Source organism: Chinchilla lanigera, unplaced genomic scaffold, assembly GCF_000276665.1.
Source record: "Chinchilla lanigera isolate Chin_1 unplaced genomic scaffold, ChiLan1.0 scaffold00147, whole genome shotgun sequence".
NCBI classification, from domain to species: domain Eukaryota; kingdom Metazoa; phylum Chordata; class Mammalia; order Rodentia; family Chinchillidae; genus Chinchilla; species Chinchilla lanigera.
In genome coordinates this window covers 818,195-842,373 of record NW_004955548.1, presented here as the reverse complement: position 1 = coordinate 842,373, position 24,179 = coordinate 818,195, and the positions used below count along the sequence as shown (strand labels likewise).

The following is a 24,179-nucleotide window of genomic DNA, read 5'->3' as shown; positions in this document are numbered from 1 at the left end:
TTCTTATATAGTGCTTGATAATCTGTTTGGGCAGGGTGGGGAAAGGTAGGAAAGGGAAATTGCATTTGTTGGATATTTTAGTCAAAGCCGGAACTTTCTCTGAATGGGACCAAAATCAGGATAAATACCTTAGCCCACAGGCTCAGGGTAGCTCAAAAAGCTCTTGCCAAGTGGCATGTTCAAAGCCCTGGATTTGTTCCCCAGCACCACAGAAAGCAATATATTTATATTTGGTCCAACTCCTAGCCCAATATGGGACTCATAAAGGGTGCATACAGAATTTGACTTTACCATTAAATGCATTTGATAATGTATTATCAAAGAAATCCATTGATTAATGCTATCTTCTCTTAAAATTTGGATTCAATTTGGCATATTCTGGGGGAGGAAGATTTGTTTATTTGGTTTTTATATTGTGTTATTTCTTTTCAAAATATGGAAGAAAGGACTGACCAGTCATTTTTAGTGATAGGTGATAGTGGTGATGACCGTATCTACTAAAACCAAAAGTGAATATAATCATTCTGCTCTTATTTTGGGTAGGAATGAAGATACTTTAGGAAATATATATTTTTAAAATGTAAACATAGGGAAAGGGACTCTCAACAGGTGGAATTCCTAGTAAGTCCTGTCTGAAAAATGATCCGGTTAAATTCATAACTTCTAATCATTAGTCACCTTATATATAATAATATTTGGCCATTTTAAAGAACTATGGATCTGTTGTACCTTGGCATCATTTCACAGGCATTAATTTGGGGCACTTGCTAAAGCTGTTAATTTATAAACAACCATTTATTGATCATCTCTATGAATGATCGTGACCCTACCAGTTTCAGGGGCTTCAAAGATGTATACAAAGAGCTCCTACTATTCTAGAAATGGTTGGAAAGTCATAGTTAGAAAACAGTATGTTAACAAAATAAGGCAATGAAAGGATATGACCTCAGCTGGAAAGATGATATTTTTATTGAGAGATAATATTTGGACATACTTATGGGGTACAGTATGATGACTAGATACATGTATACAATGTTTAATGACCAAACTGTGTTAGTATCTCCTCAAATATTAGTCATCTCTATGTGTTGGAAACCTCTTTCATTCTATTCTAGTTTCCTAAAAAAAAATCTTAGATTGTTGGAGAGAGTAGTTACCACACTTGTATATGTTTAAGCTTGTATATGTTAATGTGTTGGCCCTTTGAGGGCAAGTTCTTGCCTTAAATTTTTATGCATATCCAAGCATATCTGTATCTAGTGAGTGTTCAAGTGGTGAAGCTTTATGGAGTGGATCAGGTGAAGGGAAACTACAGGCAATGGAAGAAGAGCAAGGAAGCTCTCATGATATTAGACTGAGGAGATTCAGATCAAAATGAAGATGGAGCTGGGCATGGTGACATGCTCCTGTTGTAGCTACTTGGAAGGCTGTTAGGAGGATTGCTTAAGTCCAGGAATTTGGGTCCACCATAAGCAACATAGTGAGGCCCCAACTTTTAAAAAAAGAGGATGGCATTAGAGGACTAGGAAAGGATATTTCAAGGAAAACTGTAAGATTTAGTGAACAAAAGTAAAGAGCTAAGCCTAAGTTGCACTCATTTCTACTTCTAGCAAACAAATGGGAGTTGGAGACAGCAGAAGTGGGATAAAGGATCACCTTGGTAAGAACAGAGGACACAATAGGATTAGACTAGAAGATCCTTAAGGCCCTTCCAATGCGGAGTTCTGTGTCATACGCAGCTACAAAAGACTGGGAGCAAGGCATTCTTAAGATATGGAAGAGAGAGGAAAGGAAGAATTGTTACCTCCCACTAGCAGGGTTAACACTGAGAAGGGTTAATAGTGAGGCACAGGCCCCCACCAGTGAATAAAAAGGACAGAAGGGCAAGAAGAAAAAAATTTCAAAGCAATTTTTAATAAATGCTTAGAATCTTTACAAACTCCCAGTTATTCTCCTATGAGTTAGGCAAGGAAGGCATTATCAGCTCTAATTTTAATATTCAAAGATGTTGAATCAGAGATTAACTGATCTCCCCAAGTTCATAAAACAAATGAATTTTGTAGCAATGAGAAAGACACCGATGTCCTAATTGCTACCAGCTCACTGCCTCTTTTTAAAAATTAATGTATGCTTGCTATACAAAATAATTATATTCACCTTAAAGAATTAGTGCAAATACATATGGCATTTTGATCATTTTTACTCCCACTCACCCTTACCCTCCCTTCTCTCTCCCTCTCCAGATCCCCTTCCCATCTCCGCAGAGTCTAACTTCCTGTTTCCTACCCTCTCTATTTTGTTTTGATCTTAAAATAATTTATTTTGGAGCTCTCACATTGCAGAAACCGTGAGATATTTCATGACAGTAACACTAAACATTTTTTATGTACTTATGGTCATTTGAATTTCTTTGCCTGAGGAGTATTTATTCCCTTTAATTGCTTATTTTTGATTGGATCTTTTATTTTTTAGCAGTCTAATACTTTTGAGTTGTTTATATGTTCTAGATATTAGTCCTCTGTCAGAAGAGTACCTAGGAAAATTTTTTCCGATTCTGTAGATTGTCTCCTCACTCTATTTATTGTTTCCTTTGCTGTGCAGAAGCTTTTTAATTTGATATAATACCATTTGTTTGCTCTTAGTGTTATATCTTGTGCTGTTAATATGCTTTGTTTACTATAGTATGTTTTGGTGGAGTCTTTCTTGGATGTCCTATGTAAAAGATCATGTCATCTGCAAAATAGAATAGTTTGATTTCTTCCTTTAATTTAATTCATTTTATGTTTTTCTCTTGCCTGATTTCTTTGGCTAAGGTTTTGAGTACAATATTGAACAGGAGTGCTGAGAGTGGATGCACTTACATTTTTCCTAACCTGAGAAGGGATGCTTTCAGTTTTCCCCATTTACTATAATGTTCTCAGTGAGTTTGTCGTAAATATCTTTTATCAGTTTTTTAGGTAAGGCCCCTCTGTAAAGTTCGATTCAGACATGACTCTCCCAATATCCAACCTGTCAGCTGTAGTATTGTTCTTAGCTCAGCACCAGGGTGCCCTCAGCAAACACAGGATGTCAAAAAAGAGAGAAAATGGAGCATGGTACCTTCCAAAACACCCAGACATTTAAAGACATACACACATTTACAGTGGATGCCTCAAGGACTTTGCCCACTGAGGCAGGAAACACACAGAGGACTTTGAGCATTGATGTTTACTAAAATCTTCCTGCCTAATGTCCCTTGCCTTCTTTCAAGCCCTAGTAAAAAAAAAAAATCCCACTTTTCTTTGCTCCCTACAGATGGCCTTTTGGCCCTCTGTCCACCTGCACCCCGGTGGTCTCCTCTGGTCTCTGCCTCAAGCCATTCTTACACCTTCTATACCTAATTTCATTAGGATTTTTATCATGAATGAATGTTGGATTTGGGCAAAGACTTTTTCTGTCTCTATTAAGATGATCATGTGATTTTTATCCTTATATAGTGTATTACATTTACCGACTTACATATGTTGAGCGTGATACAACATGTTACCCATATTGTATCCTTGGGATGAAGTGGAGTTGTTAATGATGTATGATCCTTTTAAAGATTTGTTGCATTCTGTTTGCAAGTATCTCATGAAGATTTTTCCATCTATATTCATCATGGAAATTGGCCTGTAGTTTATGTTTCTTCTTTTCTTTGTCTTTTTTTTTTTTATTTCTTGTTCTTGTTTTGTCTTAAGGGAATACTAATTTCAAGGAAGGAGTTTGGTAGTGTTCCTTCCCTTAAAATCTCATGGAAGATATTGAGGAGTATTCATATGAATTTTTCCCTGAAGTTCTGAAAAAATTCAGTGTTGAATCCATCAGGTCCAGGATTTTTCTTGGTATACCTTTTATTATTGCCTCTATTTCATTGCCTGCTATTGATCTCTTCAGGGTTTTTATAGCTTGTTGGTTCAGTTTTGGTAACTCATCTTTATCTAGGAATTTATCAATTTCTTCTAGATTCTCTAAGTTAGAGGAATGTAAGTTTTTGATGTCATTTCTTATAGTTATCAATCTTGTTTATCCTTGCAAGAAATGAACTCTTTGATCCATTGAGCCTTTGTATTCTTTTTTACTTCAGTTTTGTTAATTTTTGTTCAGATCTTTTAAATTTCTTTCCTTCCACAAGTTTTGAATTTGTATTGCTTTTGTATTTCTAGCATTTTCAGATGCATTATTAAGTTATTTATTTGGGATTGCTCTATTTTTCCAGTGTGGGTATTCACAGCTATAAAATTTCCTGTTAGAACTGCCTTTGTTTGTGTGTCATAGGTTTTGATATATTGTACTGCCATTGTCATTTGATACTATAAACTTTTAAATTTCATATTTGATTTCTTTTTACCCACTGATTATTTAATAGTGTATTCATATATTATGTATTTAATTTCCATAAGTTTGTGTAGTTTCTGTAGTTGCATTTGCTATTGAGTTTTAGTTTCATTCCATTATGTTCCAGTAGCATGCATGAGGTTACTTCAATTCTTTTGTACTTATATCAGCATGCTTCATGGCTTAAAATATGTTCTCTTTTGGAGAAATTTCATGTACTGCTGAGAAGAATGTATATTTTGTTGTTGGATGAAACACTCTTTTACTATCTGATCTGTGAAGTCCACTTGTTTGATGGTGTCCTTTAACTCTGATATTTCTTTGTTAGTGTTTTTGTCTGCTTGACCTGTTTGTGACAGTGGGGTACTATAGTCCACCATTCTGATTGTTTTGCTGCTTATCTATTTATGTCCACAAGTATTTGTTTTATGAAATTGGGTATGCAAGCATTCAGTACATATATAATTACAATTGTTATCTCTTCCTGTTTAATTGTTACTTTTACCAGTATACACTGACCTTTTTTGTTTCTTCTGACCATTTTGGCTTGAAGTCCACTTTGTCTGCAAATAGGATAGCTACTCCTGCTTGCTTTCAGGATCCAGTTACATGGAATATCATTTTCCATTCTTTTGTCTTCAGTCTGTATGTTTCCTTCATTTTATTTCCCTTGCTTGATTGCTCTGGCTAAAGTTTCAAGTACAATGGATTAAGTATGTCTATTGTAGGCAGCATATAGCTGAATTTTGTTTCATGATCCAATCTGACAGTCTGTATCTTTTGACTGACTGGAGAGTTAAGACTATTTAGGTTGAGAGTTATTACTGAAAGGCATTTACTGATTCCTATCATTGTATCATTTTTCCACTGCTGTTTTCCATCTTTTTTCCTTTTGTTTAACCTCTCTCCCAGTTAGATGGGTTTTCTTCTTTAGGCTCTTTGGTGATGCTGGCCTGTCTTTGTCTAGAATTCCTTTGGGTACTTTCTGCAGTGCTGGCTTGGTGGAAATGAATTTCTTCAGGTGCTCTTTGTAATGCAAAGTCTTTATTTATCTATCAACTTTGAAAGATAATTTTGCAGAATATATTAATGTAGGTTGGAAGTTGTTTTCTTTTAAGGCTTGAAAAACTTCAACTTCTCCTTCCTTTTGTATTGAGACATCTGCTGTTATTCTAATAGGCTTTCATCTGTAAGTCACATAGTGTGTCTCTGTTGGCTTTTAGTATTCTTTTTTATGCTGAAATTTTGGGATTTTAACTATGATGTGTTATGGAGAAGTTATCTAGTCATGGCCTATTTAGCATTGTTTATTCCTCATTTATCTGCATATTGGATTTTTCCATAGACTAGGAAAATTTCCTGCTATTATTCTGTTGAATAAATTTTTATGCCTTTCATGTTGTCTTCTAATCTCTTCTTAACTCCTATAGTTCTTAGGTTGGTATTTTTTTTTAATTTATCTAGTGGCTCCTGGATCCAGTTTCCTTTGTATTACTTGTTTTTAGGGTATTACTGACTATATGATCTACTACATCAACTTTGTGTTCTAGTTGTGACATTGTTCCATCAAATTAATCATTTCTGGAAACCATACTTTCCATAGAATTTTTTATTTCCTGGATTTATGCTTGATTTATTTTCATAATATCTTATTCTTAACTAAAATGATCATTCATATCTTATATTATCTTGTTTAATTCAGCCAGCTTTTTGTTTGTTCTCTTCAAGTTCTTTGAATATCTTACTAAATAAACATTTATCTGTTTACTTATATACTCATTGAGTTCACTGAACATCTTTTTTATTGTTTCTTCTTTGATTTCTTCAATCATTTAAAAATTTGATTTTTTGAGTTCTTTGCCTGTAATTTCATCTGCTTCAGTGCCCATGAGTTTTGGGGTGTATCTTGTTGCCCTGTTTCTCATGTTTCTACTGTTTTTATGCTGAACCTTGATTGAGGGTCAGTTAGAGTAGAAAAACTGTTGCTACTGTGGAGATCTCTTTCATTAGTGTACATTTCCTTGTGATGTCTTGTTGGATTTGGTTATGTTTTAGTATTTATACATGCCTCTACCCTACCCAGGATCAGTCCTGGTCACTGGATTGCAAGGAAAAAGCACTTCTGGTTATATCAGCACCTATAAAACCACCATACGTCAATCATATATTTAAAAATTTCTTTTATCAATTTCACCCTTTTAAAAATAACCCAGAATACTGTGATATAGTTCTGATGATAAACAGGCTGGGATGGAGAAGATGAGAGAAGGAAAAAGGAAGCAAAACAGAATAGTTCTGAAAGAAGAAAGAGAGAAACAGCAACAAATGAAAGACAGGAGATATAACATTATTGATATTATTTTATATCTGGAATGGAGGGTTGGTGCAGAGGGGGCCTGAGAGGATTTTTTGGAGGACAGTAAAAAGGAAGAAGGGGGAAGGAGGTATAATTGGAGATTGAGGAAAGCTATAAGAAGGTTGTAACCAATTAATATGCTGATAGAAAGCTTCTGTTTGAACCCTCAATATACAATTTTTGGTAAGGATTAATTTGACATGCCCATGAAAGATTCTATTTAAACTAAAGCAACAATTAATTTGTATTCTCCTTTTCATATATATCAGATGAAAGGCAAATAAGAAAAGAAAGAATGGCAAAAAAAATTAAGCATGTGCATACAAACACAAAAGTCCTCACAGTCAAAACTCAACCAGTATGCTTTTCATCCTATGTTCACAAATGAAGAAACTTTGACTTGTAGCAATTGTGGATGGTGGTGTGTCATTACTGAGACAGAATAGTCAACATTAAAGTTAAAGGAGGAAAGGAGCTGGGGATATAGCTCAGTGGCATAAGTGCCTGCCTGGCAAGCTCAAGGTCCTGGGTTCGATTCCCGGTACCAAAAAAAAGGAGGAAAGGATTATTTAGCTCACAGTTTGTAGAGGTTTTGGTGCATATTGGCTGGCTCCAAGGCAGGGTGGCACATAGCAGAGGGAAAACAGTTCATGGCTGTGGAAGACAACAAAAGCAACAAGGGCTAAAGGAGAGAAGCAAGCCTCTTTTCCTCCCCCATATTTTATGCAGGCTGCCTACCCTAGGGCAGGTGTAGCACTCACATTGCCAATCCCAGTACTAGACAATGAATCAATCACAAACTTTCGATTCAGCCACCTCCAAAAAGCCCATCCCGCATGACTGCATGACGCTTTGGTAGGGGGCATCCAGCTACAAACCATAATGGTGAGGGGGTGGCTAAGCTTCAGTTCTCTATGGCTAGATCCAGAAGGTTGGGTATATCTACTGGTACTTGAGCTAGTTCGCCTCCTGTAATTTGTTCTGCCTGCAGTGAGTGAAAGGTTTTGAGGTTTTGGACAGAGTGCTGAACCTCATTTCCACTGCAGGCTTTGTTGTGCTTGGCTTAATTTGCATTCTTCTGGGGATGGCTAGCTAGAAGTTTTTTGCCTCTGTTTTAAAATCAGGATCTCATACTGATCTTGTCATTGAGGAGCAGGGCACAATGTTGCTTGTCGAGGACTCAATCTTCTGCTGATTTCCACAGGGGTCTTCTTAATCTCTGCTCCCTTTTTCCTGCAATAATCCATGCAGCTGCTTATATCTCCTCTTTCAGTGCCACTCCAGTTGAGTCTACCACACAACCCCTTCTGGCTGGGCCACTCCTTTCCATCTTTTCGCCTGTGCCAAACTCTGTCCACACCCCACAAAGAGTCACTATCCATCCAGTGAACGCAGTGGTGCTAGAGTTCAAAGAGCTGGGTCACTTGGCTGGCAGCCGGAGGGTTTTGTGAGGGCGGGAGCTGACTGTGTAGGCACCAAGTTCTGCAGTGATTGGAAAGCAGTTGGCAGGCAGGATATCCTGTGAGCACAGAACTCACCAGTGTTTGGAGAAGCAATGAGAGAGCGCCTATTTTGCCTCTGCTCCAGTGGCTCTTCTCCAGTTACAACTGCTGCTGACCCCTGCAGCTCACTGAGCCGTGGCTCTGTTAAGGTCTGGTTCTGGTCCCCTAACCAAGACCATGTCCACATCTTTGATTCTTTCTTTCGCTAGGGCCTGCCAGCGCTAACTCACTCACTGCCTTTCCATTTCTCTAGTACCCTAATTGGTGAATATCTTGCTAACCAGCGAGAAGAGAGGACAGGAGCGATCTGAATAGTGATCTCTAGGCTAGGGGCTGTTCACAGTAGCCTGGCTGCCTGCTGAACTCAGCTTTTCCCTCAGGTTGTTAGATCTTTTCTCAAGATAGCACATTCCTTAGACCTGAGATGTGAGCAGTGCCAGGATCAAGGGGGCAGCCCAACTTCTTTTTCTAAATACCCCTGATACTGAAATTTGTCTGGTGGGCTTCTCCTTCAAGTGCCTTCCCATAATTAGGTCTTTGTTTACCTCCTGTTTGCGAGTACCTGTACTTCCTGTATGCATGTTCTGAGCATCCTGTGTGCACCACTGCCTCTAGTCATCCATGATAGAATCTCTAGTTCATTGCTCGACAGTGAACCACATTTCTTTCCCTTTTTACCCTGGCACGGAGCCTATGTACCCAGAAGTTACGTGTGCACATAACCGAATAGGGAATGCACAAGCCACTGGAGTATTATCTCAGGTAGTTATCAATACTTCATGATAATTTCTGTATTCATGATAATTCCTGTGAGTGTTTGGTTCCTGTATTCAGTCAGTCTGTGGCCTGTCTATTGAATTTATATGCAGCTGGAAATTGAGGTAGTGAGCCATTTAATAATGGGAACACCTGTATGCTAGGAACTTCAGAAAACTCATTTAGCATACACCAGTAATACTAAGCATCACTATTGTGGCTCAAGTTTGTATGTCCTTGTATTACATTTTAAAATGAGAGTTCAAGGGTTACGCACTGTACTTGGGAGGCTGAGGCCAGAGGATCGCCATGATTTTGAGCTGCCTGGGCTGCAATCTAATCAATGCCAGTCTGGACTACATAGTGGGACCCCGTCTCAAAAAACAAACAAAAAATATTATGCATTGTAAAATTACCCTGCAGGCCAGTATAAAAATAAAGAGATATGAGCAGGGAGTGTAGCTCAGTGGTTAAGTGCTTGCCTAGCGTACATGAGGCTCTAGGCTTGATCTTCGGGACTGCAAAAACCAAACCAAAAATTTACAAAATGAAGATATATGCTAACACTCGTTTCACTTCAAGAAATATTTTTTAAACCAGACATGCTGGCACATGTCTATAATTTCAGCACTGTGGAAGGCTGAAGCAGGAGGTTACCAAGTTTGAACCCAGCCTGAACAACTGAGTGACCTGATGAAACCTTATCTCAAAAGAAAAAATTAAAAAAATAAGTGCTGGGGATGTAGCTCAGTATGAAGACCCTGGGTTCAATCTCTAGTACCAGAAAAAGAAGGAGAAGGGGAGAAGGAGAAAATAGGAAGGATGGAAGGAAGGAAGGGAGGGAGGGAGGGAGGGAGGAAAAAAGGGAGGAATACATGAGGGAATGAAGGGAGAAAGAGAGAGGATACAAGTTAATTCCAATGAAAGCAGTTTTAAAGCAGAAAGAGAAGACAAAAAGTCCAGGAATTGTAGGAAATTTGAGAATTTTATAGTGTAGACCTAAAGGGAGGATAAAAACTATCAATTTAAAAGATATGATTTATATCCATAGTCAATGATTTACATATCTGATTAATTCCTGATTATTTTTGAAAAAACAAATAAGATTATCAAGAAGCATATATTTTTAAGGGATTTTTATTCCTCAGTAAAAAAGAACACCCCACAGACCTAGGGGAACTCTTTTTACTTTGGACCAGAACTGATGAAATGCTTCAAAGAGGTTCTTCACACAAGTAACTATAATACTAGGTGAAGGTATATTTGAATTTAATAAGGCTAGCTAAATATTTTTAAATGTTTATTGGTATACTTTGCAGTGTATAGCTTTTCCATTCATCTTGTGTTTGATACATACACGTCATACCTTGATCATTTTACTCCCGCTTTCCACCCTGCTCTCCCTTCTTCTTCCTTCCCCACACCCCCTTTCCATCTCTAGAGTCATCCTCCTTGTTTCTTAACATGATGCTGTTCTTCTTTTAAAATTATTTATATTTTTAGTCTTCCAATTTAGACAAATACATGATATTTAACTTTTTGTGCCTGACTTTTTTCATTTAGCATTATGGTCTCAAGACCCATCCATAAGTCCTACAAGTGACTTGAATTTATCCTTCTGTATGGTTAAATAGTACTCCATGTGTATATATACCACATTTTATATATCCATTCATCTGCTGATGGAAGTATAGACCACTTCTATGGTTTATCTATTGTGAATGTGCTGCTATAAACATGGTATGCATGTATTGCTATAATATGATGGCTTTAGCTCTTTTGGGAAGATACTCAGGAGAAGTATAGCTGAGTCAAATGGAATTTCTATTTTTATTTTTTTGAGAAATCTCCATACTGATATCCAAAGTGCTTGTACTAGTTTACATAACCACCAAAAGGAGGTTCTTTTCTCCCACAGCTTTGGCAGAATTTTTTTTTTTTTTTTGAGTCCTTGATGGTTACTCTCACTGGAACAATCTCAGGGGTCTTTCCATTTGCATTTCTCTAGTGATCAGAGATGCTGAATATTTTTTCTTCTTCTTTTTTTTTTTTTTTTTGTACCAGAAACCAAACTCATGACCTTGTGTTTGTTAGGCAGGTGCTGTGCCACTGAGCTTTATCCCAGGCCCTTTTTCCATGTATTTATTGGCTATTTGTATTTCTTCTGTTAAGTGTCCGTTTTGACTGCCAAGTTTTTGTTGGGTCTTTTATTTTTGGCGGTCTTTCTTAAAGTTCTTTACATATCCTAGATATTGGTCCTCAGTGGGATTAGTAGCTGGGAAATGTTTTTCAATTCTGTACATTGTCTCTTCATTCTATCAGTTGTTTCCTTCGCTGTGCAAGTTTTCTACTTTGGTATAACCCCTTTTGTTGATTCTTGGTATTATTTCTTGTGTAATTGAAGTTCTGTTCAAAAAGTTCATTCCTATGCCTGTATCTTCAAGAGTTTTACCAATTTTTTCTTCCAGTATATTCAGTGTTTCTGTTTTTATATATAGGTCTTTGGTCCACTTGATTTGATTTTGGCATATGGTGACAGATATGGATCAAGATTCATTATCTTGCATGTGGATAACCATCTCCCCCAGCACCATTTATTAAAGTGGATATCTTTTCTCTAGCATTCATTATTGGCCCCTTTGTCAAAAATTAGATGGGTGAAGGTACTTGGGGTTGTTTGTGCATCATCTATTCTATTCCATTTGTCAATATATCTGTTTGTGCCAGTACCATTCTTTTTTTTCTACTACTGTGCCTTTGTAGAATAACTGGAAGTCTAGGACTGTAATGCTTCTTGCTTTGCTCCTGTTTCCCAGGATTGCTTTGGCTATTCTGGGTTTCTTCTGGTTCCTATAAATTTTGGAATTATTTTTTCTGTTTCTGTGAAAAAAGTTGATGGCATTTTGATGGAGATTTTGTTAAATTTATATATCATTTTGATACTATGAATGCCAGCTAAATATTAAAACCTGTGTTCAAGACAGATTTAAACAAGAAGTCCACAAACATATTTCTTCTCTGATCATGTGGCATCAATTGCAGAGACAACCTTGAGGCATATAGGTGAGTGCACTAATGTGTGTGTAGAGGGAATGTAAGTAGGTATAGTGGGAAGGAGTTTCATTTCTGACTTAAAATATCAACATATCTTAGAGTCCTCTGTACTTTCCTTTTCCTGAATATCACCTATTATGGATATCATCTTTGTTTGATTCACTTTTACTTTGAATGAAGAATCATTGGAGAGACAACATAAAACTCAAAAAAATTACACTGAAATTATGAGAAGTTAAATTTCTGGCAATGAAATTATTTTGTGCATTTTAAGCATCTGTAACTTTTTGAAATCTTAGGGCCAGGGATATAGCTCAGTGGCATAACGCAAGGCCCTGAGTTTGATTCCTGGTACCAAAAAAATGAAATCTTAGATACATTTGTGAAAAACATCCTCTGTAGGTTACTTAAAATTTCTCTGGCTTTCTTTCCCTTGACTTTAATGCATTTTCATATATAACTCTACTTTTATTTTATTATAAAGTTTTAAAAGAATATTGCCTATTTTGTTTTTTAGAAGAAAGCCACAACAGGAAAAAAGAGGAAGAAAAAAATTGTGACAAAAACTCAACTGGGTATGTATTTCATGATGGCAAAGTATAAAATTTTGATATTTTTAACTAGATCTCTTAAAATAAATATTTAGAAAAATATATATATATACTCCAAAATAATTTTAAGGCCTACTAAGTTTTGAAAATTACGTTTTGTGTGTGTGTGTGCCTCCTGAAGCTCTTTCGCATGTGCTGTTTTGATTAGTGATGAATTTTCATCCCTATGTCTCTTGTGTAAATATTACCCAATTAACATCATCATTACTGAGTTCTCACAGTGTGAAAATACCTGAGAATATAAGAAAAATTACTTGTCCTGTAAACATTGATCTTTTCATTTTAAGATGTGCTCTAAGTATTCCATTTATAGACATGTGGAGGTATCAAGAAACGTACTGTATATTTTTAGCACTTTAGATTTTACCGTGCATTTTCATATGTCACTATTATGGACTTACATGCTAAACGCAAAACTAATAAGCCACTCAAGATTTGTTTCCCTAATAATGTCAATTTTTTTGGTATGAGTCAACTGTCATCAACCAGTGCCATTGTTCCATGAAGAAGACCATGAAAGATCCATTTCCTATGAGGGTGTCCCTGTCACTGCCAGGAAAATGGAGTAAATACCTGAAGAAACTTGACTTTTTACTCTCTTTGATATTCTTGGGTCCAATCTTACTATGACCCAGACCCTTTACTGTCATAATTAAGAATCCAGCTTACACAACTCTCTCTTCTCAGTAATTCTTGGGTCCCTCAGGAGCAGACTTCATGTCTCACAGGTATTCTGTACTGTTGGCCTCCCGGGTGGAACTGTCCACACTGGAAGCTAACAGAGTCACACATTTGCGTGCATTCTTATTCTAGGCTCTCTCCCCTGCAATAGGAGCAGAACTGCAGCAAAGTGCAGGACCATCTGCTACTTGACTTATTATTCATGGCATTCGAGCTATTTTCCTGGCACAGGCAAGAGACCTCAGAAAAACAAGACTTATTCCTTCCCTTATACAAAAAGAGTTTTATTTCTTTTGCTATTCTGTATCAACTAATGAGCATGAATCAAGAGAAGCAAAATTAGAAGGCCACATAATTCAGAGAAATTCAGAGTTGATTTAAGCTTCAAATTTAACTATTTTCCCTCCTACTTTTTCATTTATTTTCAGGTTCGCTTGGTTATAAACTCCTCCCTGTTTGGTGCGGCAGCAATGAGTGGGAAATCCTTGCTCTTAAAAGTCATTCTCTTGGGTGATGGTGGAGTTGGGAAAAGCTCACTTATGAACCGTTATGTAACTAATAAGTTTGACTCCCAGGCTTTTCACACCATAGGGGTAGAGTTCTTAAATCGAGATCTAGAGGTAGATGGACGCTTTGTGACCCTCCAGATCTGGGATACTGCAGGACAGGAACGTTTCAAGAGCCTTCGGACGCCCTTCTACAGGGGAGCAGACTGTTGCCTCTTGACCTTCAGTGTGGATGACCGGCAGAGCTTTGAGAACCTAGGTAACTGGCAAAAAGAATTCATCTACTATGCAGATGTGAAAGACCCTGAGCATTTCCCCTTTGTAGTTCTGGGCAACAAGGTAGACAAAGAGGATAGGCAAGTGACTACTGAGGAGGCCCAAGCCTGGTGCGTGGAGAACGGTGATTACCCTTACCTAGAAACTAGTGCCAAAGATGATACTAATGTGACAGTGGCCTTTGAAGAAGCTGTCAGGCAGGTGTTGGCTGTAGAGGAACAGCTGGAACATTGCATGTTAGGTCACACCATTGACTTGAACAGTGGCTCCAAAGCAAGTTCTTCATGCTGTTAAAAATAGGAAGCCTTGTGCACCAAATTGGATAGTGAGTGGTGTAAGAATTACTGTGCCCCTCTAAGTGTGCACAAACACATAAAAAGGTAACAATAAGGTTCTGACTATGAAACAGAGCCTTTCAAATTGAATTTGTAGAGCGAGTATTTAAAAAAAAAAAAGCATTATTACACCAAGTGTATTTTGTGTGATTTCTGCTGTTTTCCCTTCTTGTGTGTCTCAGGATATTTCAGAAAATTTTGGTCCTGAGAGGTTTAAATGTTTTAAAATCACTACTGAAACCTAGAATCCAGCCACATGAAGGAGTGAAGGGGTTACAGCTATCCCTTACAGTGTCCCACTGATCAATTAGCAAATGTCACTGTCAAACTCTTGCCAAGCAGTTTCTAACCTATTTGCCAAAGGGGAAAAAATAAGACTGAGCTATGTTACAGAGAAAACAGTGATGAGAACAAGGATTCTCAAGCGTGAATTATAAAAATGGATGATGTGTCATGTAAACGTGTAATGATGTAAACTGATTTATTTAAATTCTTGTGTATAGTTTTCTCCCATTTGCGCTTTTCAAAACAATACCATCCCAATCAGGGATATTGTAATGACACTGGAAATTTATTATGATCCATGTATTTGAAGTCACAGGATACTAATAAATGGACTGTGCTTAAATATGCCAACCACCTTTGCAAATAACTGGTTGGTCTGCTTTTTCTTTATAAATATACTGTTGCTGCATAGAGATGTTGCTTCTCTGACAACCTCTTATCAATTTAGCAGTGCTGCTTAGTACATGGCTTTGGGTGCCTTGCTCTCTGCTCATAATTTAGATGGTCCTTTGGTCCACCGTGCTGGCTAATGAAGAAGGCATCAGAAAAGATTGAGAGATAATGGATTTTTTCCTACAGTGTTCCTTAAACTCAAATATTTATTGTACAAAAAGGAACTTATTTCTTGTGTGTTGTACTGTATATTTAGCTGGTCAAACCAGGATATTGAAAGTGACAAAAGAGATTTTTAACCTCGTGTTACGATGAATTTCTCATAATTTGAGTTGTCTGACAGTGGAATAGACTGCCTTAATAGTGGACTCCCTCCCAGTGAAAATATTCACTGATAACCGTCTGTTAAAAATACTATAAAAAGAATTTTTTCACTGGCTACATGTTTATTATAAGATCGCTTTCAGCTCTCAATGCTGGGAATTTAAAAACCGTATCTATGCCATGTTATGATTATATTGATCTTCAAGTAACAGCTAAGACTATGGAGAGAGACAAAAACTTCTCCAACTATTCTGTGATCAGCCTTTAATTAACAGCAACTATATAGCTCTTCTTTTTGTTTTGCACTGTGGCAGGTAAAATTCTTAATCTCAGAGACAAACATCCTGAAGATGCATATTAAAAGCAAAAATGTTTGATAACTTTTGATTACCATGACTGCCAACTGTATAGTGTACTCTGAGTATGAACTCTAGTTCTTGTTGATTGTTCGTTCTACATAGTTTTTAATCTGTACTTTAAAATGTTTGTGGTAAAAATTGGGACCCAGTATAGTGAGGGACAGTTAGAAATGATCTCCCAAACAGATCTAGGTCAAGGGAGGAGTGGGAGCTTTTACAGGAATACAGCCTAGAACTCTCCATTAGAGCCACATATGGAATCAGCCTTACATGTGGGACCTTATGTACTTTAAGAGCTCTGAGACTTTTGGCCACATAGACAAGAAGATAGTATTTCAACCCAGTTATACTCAATATTCCCAATAAAATAGACTCTTGGCCCCATTGTCCAATTAACTTTGATGCCGGAAGTCAAAGCCAGAACCTGAACCCAACAGCTCTTAAGTATTGGTTCCTATCCTGCCTCTGCCTATAGCTAGCCACACAGGTTTCGAAGTTCTATGATCATTTTCCTACAATCGTGTTACTGTGAAAATCTATATGTCAGACCTGGTAAATGAGAATTCTTTTTAAGTGCATGAGACCTGGAGCCTTCTCTTTCTACTTGCACTCTGCTTATAATAGTTTCTCTTTGTAGATCTCAGGCCTTTGTAAAGACCTCCAGCAATTCACAGAAGTATTTGTGTCCTACTGTGGCATGTGGTCATTTGAATAAAAAATGATGTAAGTGTTTGATTTGTAGGCATCCTGTCCATCTAAGAAAAGGGTTAATTTTATCATCAGATCACTTGAAACCCCTTTCCTCTTAGCCATGCCATTTTTTTTCCTTTCAAATTACAACACAGTACGTTAGTGAAAGCACTTAACATGCAGTGACAGAAATAACAGCGTTTTGGTGAGTAACAGTAAGTGAAGTAGAGTTTGGGTAAAATTAAAAACACCAAAGGCTGAAATCTGTGAATATCAGGATCTGTGCACATAAGTTTAGTATTGACTATGTACTCTAGAATGTGCAGTGCAATATTTTCAATAGATGTTTTTTAATGAACACTAGATTTTTGGAATAATATATTTCTAATTAGAAAGACAGTGTTTTTCAAAGGTCTGTTAAAACATCATACAGATATTCACTTAGTTTATTTCCATGTATTGGCTAATTTTTGGGGTCCTCAGATTCCATATGTCTTCAATGGATTGATGAATTTCTGATTTATTTGTGTCTGCCTCAGCCAGCTTGACTTTATCCTGAGGCATTCCACAATCCTCTTGGTGCAGGTGCTGCTAAAAATCTCAAAATTATGTATCAGATATTTTCTTTCAACTGTAAAAATATCATCTGTGTTAAAGTGAATAAAAAGCGCATTTTGAATAACCAACATACAATGTTTGTATTTATTCCTCCCCTTTCTCATTTTGAGCAGTTGGTGGGTGTGGCAGACAGTACTTCTCAATCAACTCACTCGTTCATGCTGCATCTGATATGACCACTGGAACATATGCCGTGCGATACTCTGAGCAGCTCTACCTAGTGATCAGGCAGGTACTGCTATACTGATTGGGAAGCAAACTCAAAAAGGCAACTGGGAGGATTTATTTTATTTTATACCCTTTTCTAATGCACAAAGAATAGTGAGACTAGGAATTAGATAGTAACTCTCCAGTTTATCCCTTCATTATAATTTAAAACAAATTTTGAACTGTCATAATGTACAAACAGAATATGTATACTCCGTTTATTCATATTTATTTATTTATTTACTTATTTACTTACTGAGGCAGGGTCTCCCTATGTAGTTCAGGCCGGCCTTGAATGCATGTAGCTCAGCATGTACTGGAACTCATAGTAATTCTCCTACCTCAGCCTCCTGAGTCTGGGGATTACCGGCGTGCCCCACCATACCCGGTACCCTTTATTTTCTTGACTGGTGAATGATCCAGACCTTAGAAAATGCAAAAATATAGGCTAAACGACTCAGAAAACAAAAGAGAATTAGGTTAAACGTTCTGTTCTCTTGCCCTTACGTACTGAACATTAAAGATACACCAGTATCAAATGGCTTGAACATACATAATGGCAATTTTTAAAGTGTGGATGCAAAATTGTTTCCACTGTACATGATTTCATCACATTGATTCCACCTGCTACTGACTTGGTCCTCTTCTACCCTCTATCTCCTTTTTCCAGGTGGGACTTTGTGAGTTCAAACTGGGGAGAACACAGATTATTTTTGAAATAAAATTGTCATATCACACTTCATGTGTAGCTTCCCAAATCCCTTCAGTTAGGCTACAGTCATGCAACTTTTAAGCTATAGAAGCTCATAAGTTTATAGTTCCTTCAAACAGGATTTGCTGAGCCTCAAAATATTAGTATGTAATTTAACAAAATCTGTTTACAATTAGGAAAATTTTGCCGTGGGTTCCATCCCCACGAAGCTCTGGATTCTATTCCCAGCACCACATAAAAAGGACTTTCTCACCTGAAAGTAGTATTTTCATGGCAGAAAATTAGCTTTTTGTCTCTGCTGTTTTTCTGCATGCTCCATCAGCCAGTGGTAAGTCTCTGGCTGTCTTATGAAATAATGGAGAGTCTCGTGTTTTGACATAACTTGGCTATGGTTCTTTCAGAAAATGGAAAGTGTGGGACATACGGTTTCTCCTCCGTCCTATAATTGAATTTTAAAAGCACAATGGAAAATTGAGGCATCAGTTTGAATAATTTCAATATGAGAGTCATGGAGAGCATCTCTTCTTTCATTTCCATCACCCAAAGTAGTCCTGGCAACAATATTTTTTAAACTCAGTGATCCTGATAATCATATCACTTATTTCTCTCCTTGCTGTAGAAGTATAGGATTCATTATAGCGGAGTGGTTTGCTTACTCTTGATTTTAGGGAAGATAAACTGTGTTACACTGTCTTAGTCCAGACTGCTATAGCAAAATACCACAAAATAAGTAGCTTATAAAAAGTAGAATTTTATTTCTCATGGTTCTGAAGATGGGGACTCCAAGATTAAGATGCTGTCAGATTCAGAGTTGGATGAGTTGCCTTATTTCTGATTCATAATGGTGCCTTCTTACTGCGTGGAGGGGAGGGGATATCTCTTTGGGGTTTCCTTTTTTATCAAAGCACTAATCCCATTCAATAGGGGGTCTGCCCTTCTGACCTAAACACCTCCCAAAGGACGCACCGCCTGACGTTGTCACTTTGGGAGTTAGGGTTTCAACATATGAATTTGGAAGATACATAGACATACAGGTCTTAGGCTCTACCTTTTGACAAAAATGTTAACTTGTATGTATGTTTTATTTTTGGTACCAGGAATCGAACTTGGGACCTTGGGATTGCCAGGCAGGCTCTTGTGCCGCTGAGCTATAATCCCCGGCCCTATATACATGTTTTAAGATATTCACTTAATATTCCTTTTTTCCAAACTGATCTCTTTATTTTCCTTGTTTCCAACCAATAGAGTCCTCATTCTTTGCCTCCTTTCTTTAAGAGAAGTAAAAGATACTGATAAATACTGGCATGTGTTGAGAATGAAAGATTTTTCAGTGTCCCCTTATTTATATGCTCACAAAACCTGATGACTAGCAATCTATCTTTTATTGTGATGCTGGTGATAATATTTTTGTAAGATTCTTTTTAAGATGATGAAGGGTTACTTGAGTGTTTTCCCAATGAGAGTTACTATCTTTATGGCCTGTGGAGTTATCACCTTTAGTCATACAGGAAGTGCTGTAGTGGTTTGTGTGTCTCTATAAATCTCTTTGTCTTCTCCAAAGAAACACAGAGAATTATGAGTAACCCATGTATGAATTCCTTTTTAAACAGTGGACTTTGCTTGTGAAAATGTGTATTTTTAGGTAATCTGTCCGTTCTTTCATGGCATGTGAACTATGGGTAAACGAGTCTCCTTATAATACTCTTGAATTTTGACCAGACCTGCCAAACTGTGCTGCTTCTATTGAGTTAATAAAAGTAAATTGGAAAATGCTTATTTAATGAAAGAAATAGGTCTGAATTCAACATTATCTGTATTGATTGGAGCAAAAATATGAATCATGCCTTCCTGTGATGGACTCACAAGAAAGCATTATAAGAAAGCTTATACTTTTCATCTCCCTCACATTGTTCCTGGTTGCCTTAGTAACTATGTATGCAGAGCTGTGTCCCATGTAGGCTTATCAGAATCTTCTGATACTTAAACAAGTGTTAGTAGCCTCTGAATATTCTCTTTTTCCATTTATTTCTCTCTGGAAAACAGTGTCACCGGTAAGCATTTTAAATTTTTGTCTTTTTCTGGTTGTAAAAGTTATACACATCCATGGCAGAAACACTAGGGGATAAAAGAATAGAAAAGCAAGACAATGAAAATAAAAGTCATCTGTAATCTTATTACTCCAGGATAATAGATTTAACTTTTGTTTTTGTTTTTCTGTACTGGGGATTGAGCCCAGGGCCTTCACATGGAGCTTGAGGCAAAGGTTTTTAATTTTTTTTTTTTACTTTTTAAGATAGGTTCTCACCAAGTTGCTAATTTGCTCAGGCTAAGTTTGAACTTGAGACCCTCCTAGATTATCAGAGTTAACATTTTAGGGTGGATTTTTGATATATTTATATAAAGAAAGTCCATGTAATACTGTTCATGCTGATTATAATCTTTTTCACTAGATATACACTGAATTTAGCTGGGTGTGATGGTACACACCTATCATCTCAGCATGCAGGAGACTGAGACAAGAGTATTGGCATGAGTTCAAGGCCATCCTGGGCTACATAGTGAGTTCAAGGCTGACAATTACATAGCAAGACCCTGTCTTATACACACGCACACACACACACACACACACACACACACACTACATACACAGGCAAATATATAACTTTTTTCTGAGTCATATTTTGTTCTAGGAATTATATTTAATGTTTACAAAATATTCTGTTGAAGAACTCATCAGTATATACAATCAAGCAACTGTTGCTAGCCTGACTCGCTCTCTCTCCCTCTCTCTCGCTCTCTGTCTCTCTCTGTCTGTCTGTCTCTCTCTCTCTCTCATAGAGCTGGAGAGTGATGATTGAGCCCGGCGCCTTCATACTGAACTATTTCCCCTGCCTTCTTTCCTTCTTTCTTTTTCTTTCTTTTCTTTTTTTTTTTTCTTTCTTTCTTTCTCTTTCTTTCCTTTTTGGAGATAAGTTCTCCTGAAGTTGCTAAATTACTCAGGCTGAGTTCGCATTTGGGATCCTCCTGCCTGAAGCTCCCAGAGTACTAGGATACAGCATGTGACAACACACCTGGATTCCGGCTGTCTCTTTTTTATAATATAAATCAGCAGCGAAGATATGTAATACTAATCTCAGTTCATATCTCTGTTTATTTCCTGTAAGTGACATTTTTATATCAGAGAACCTGAATGTGTTCGTGTTTTTAATATACATTGGCAGTTATCCTGTGGAAAGTTGTCCGAAAGGACATCAGCACAAGTTGGATAAGAGGCCTATTTCCCCAAAACCCCTAACATATGAAATATTCTCCTTTTTAACCATATTTGCCCAACTCAATGAATAAAAATAATCTCATGTTTTTATTTGCAAATAATAGTCGTGCATATATCTATTTACCATTTCTATTTTTTCTTAAGTACATGGACCCTTGCACTTCTTAGCCCACTTAGGATGCTGAACATTCACTTTTACCTCTGATGAACGTCTCTGAACTCTTATGGATATTAACCTTTGATTTTATCCATGTTGTTGGTTTTCTGCAATGCCCCCCATATCTCTGGCATTTAATTTTATTTATGGTATTTTAAAATTATACCAACAAATTATTGAAATGGTTAAGGTCCTATAAAATAGAAAACTCTGATGGACAGGGGAGATAGAGAAGTCCACTTGATATGTGCTTTGTTTCTGATCAAGCTGAGACTATACTATTTTGCTTTAGAAAGGTTAGAATCTAAGCTTCTGTCAACTTGATAAAAGAGCTGATAGCAAAATATTCATGCAAACGCTTTATCTGCATGATATCAAATAGCTGGTTTTAAATACATTTGTTTTTTTATTGTAATGAACAGATTATTCTTAAATCTTACACAAATACAGTGATAGTGACAGTTCAGCTTTCACCCACAAGGGGACAATAAAAACCACTTAGTATGCCGCTGTAGACTGAACACATTAGACTACAAACTAAAAGCTGAAGGGCCACCTGGAAATTACCCATCTAACACACCTTTCCCTTATTTTGTGCTCAAAGAATCTCAAGTCTGGAGCAGTTAAACAACCTACTAAGCCATTAGAGTCATGGAGATGGCTAGTCACCAAGCTGTACCCTAGGCACTTTCTAGTTTACCATACTGTGACTCAAATTGACACAAACTGTAAACACGTTTTCTAATATTTAAATTGTGTTACCTTTGTAGATTGAGATGAGACTTATATACAACATTAACCATTTCAAAGTATACAATTTAGTATTTTCACAATATTGTGAACACATACATTTAAATCCTCCCGAATGCAAATTGCAGACCTGACACTAAATGGAAGCGTTACATTAGGATTGTTAAATAATTTTCTCAACTTCAGTTTCTTCAGTGATGTCTTCTTTATGCAGTTGGTCTGAGGATTACCAGAAACAATATATCTAGCAAAATGTCTGACAATGAGAAATAAATTACTACTATCCTTCAATATATTGATCAGCAGCTCCCCATTTAGCACTAGTATATGTATTTCATGTTAAGACTAGAAATTGATGCTAAAGTAGGTTTTTCCCTTTTTATGGCTAGCACTGCATTACTTATATTAGACTTTATGTGTGCGCAAAGGTTAAAAAGTATCAAAAAGAACATCCTAAAATAGATTTTTAGTGTATTTGGTAGATAAATGCGGTCCTTCTTAGAAGAATTCTGCAAAAGGGAAGTTGATTCCAGCTCAGGAATGAGGTAGACATAAATAGTTTGGTGATGTGTGTATCAGTTCAGATAAAATGTTGCAACAGACTTTCAGGTAGTACGATCCAATCCTCTCCTTGTATAGATAAGAAACTGAGGAACAGAGAAGTCAAGCAAATTCCTGAAAGCTTCACAAGCCAGTGAGTTATCAGACCTTCAAACACTTGTCTCCTGCTTCTCACACCAGGACTCTTTTCTGCACACCTGTGGGGGGGGGGTGTCGCCAGGATGTTAGCAATGTAGTCAGAAGCCCATGCGGTAATAGGGATGGCAGGAAGTAGGAACAAACAAAAAAAGGAAAGATCCTGTTCTCAGCAAAGCATGGTTTTGGTTTCAGAGTGAAAGGAACAGAAACAATCAACAGCAAGCAAATCTTGCCTGGAAGAAATGTCCTCAGAAGCAGGTATATCCTTATTATTCTTCCCATGCAAGCAACTCTAGGAACTACTGAGAAGATGGGGTTCCTCAGGAGCTTTTGACTTATGGAATAAACAAAAACTATTGAAAGTTGTTGTTAAAACAGAGTTGTTTTCTTTAGCTTCCCAAGTCTTTAAGAGTCTGATTATAAATTACCATAGTAACTAAAACCTAAATAAATTTATTTCTACTAAATAAAACAAGGAAAGAGATACATGACAGAGATGATCTCCAAGATCGTGCTGTCAGTCTTGTATTATTCTTGTTTCTTTTTGTAAGGAATGACATGAGTCAGAAACCACCAGCAACCACCAGGCTTGTGTAAAGGCATCGCCATGTGAAATTTATTTTGTGCCTGGGTGCAGGCAGACAGAGGGTAAAAAGGCCATCTGTGTATTACAGAGAAAATCAGAGCCTTTTATAGGGCTTGGATAAAGGGAGTCAAGTGGGGACATCAGTCAAGAGACCTCAGGTGATGAGGTCTGGGCGAACATCCGTGGTCAAAGTTCTCTGAATGAATGTCTGCTGCCTCAGTAGTCAAAGTGCTCAAAGCATCTGGTGTAAATGTATGAATGTTTTCAGATATCCTGGTACTTGGAAGATTCTGTGGTCTGTTTTATCTCTTCTTTACGACATCCTGCCCTGTGTTTTCCGAGGGCTGCACTTGTGCTAGGGTTGTAGTTTTTGCTGAGAACAATTGTGTCTGCTGAAAAACAGGTTGGGTACTGGGAAAGTCATGTCCAAGTTGAGCCTGACATTTTTATGTAAAGGTAAAATAAGAAAAACAGCTACTGACGCTTAATCATGGAAATTGCTGTTTAATGGATGACTTTGTAGTAGTTGCTAGCTACTATGAATGAATGTTTATGTCCCCTAAAATTGATGTGATGAAACCCTAATTCTCCATGTGATGGTTTTCGGGAGGTAATTTGAGCTCGATGAGGTCATGAGGATGGGACCTTCATGATAGTTTCTCTCTCTCTCTCTCTCCCTCTCTCTCTCTCCC

General features: G+C 37.2%; 1 protein-coding gene across 1 annotated transcript; it reads left to right on the top strand.

The window, feature by feature from the left end:
• Positions 1–12,558: 12,558 nt before the first annotated feature.
• Rab9b (RAB9B, member RAS oncogene family) lies at positions 12,559–17,166 on the top strand. Its single transcript, XM_005411999.2, has 2 exons — positions 12,559–12,599; positions 13,745–17,166. Exon 2 carries the CDS (start codon positions 13,787–13,789, stop codon positions 14,390–14,392), a length of 606 nt encoding a protein of 201 aa, XP_005412056.1. The 5' UTR covers positions 12,559–12,599; positions 13,745–13,786; the 3' UTR covers positions 14,393–17,166.
• The last annotated feature ends 7,013 nt before the right edge of the window (positions 17,167–24,179 follow it).

Bases quoted from the DNA above. Each gene is read 5' to 3' on its own strand.
- Rab9b (XM_005411999.2), top strand. From the start codon at position 13,787: ATGAGTGGGAAATCCTTGCTCTTAAAAGTCATTCTCTTGGGTGATGGT.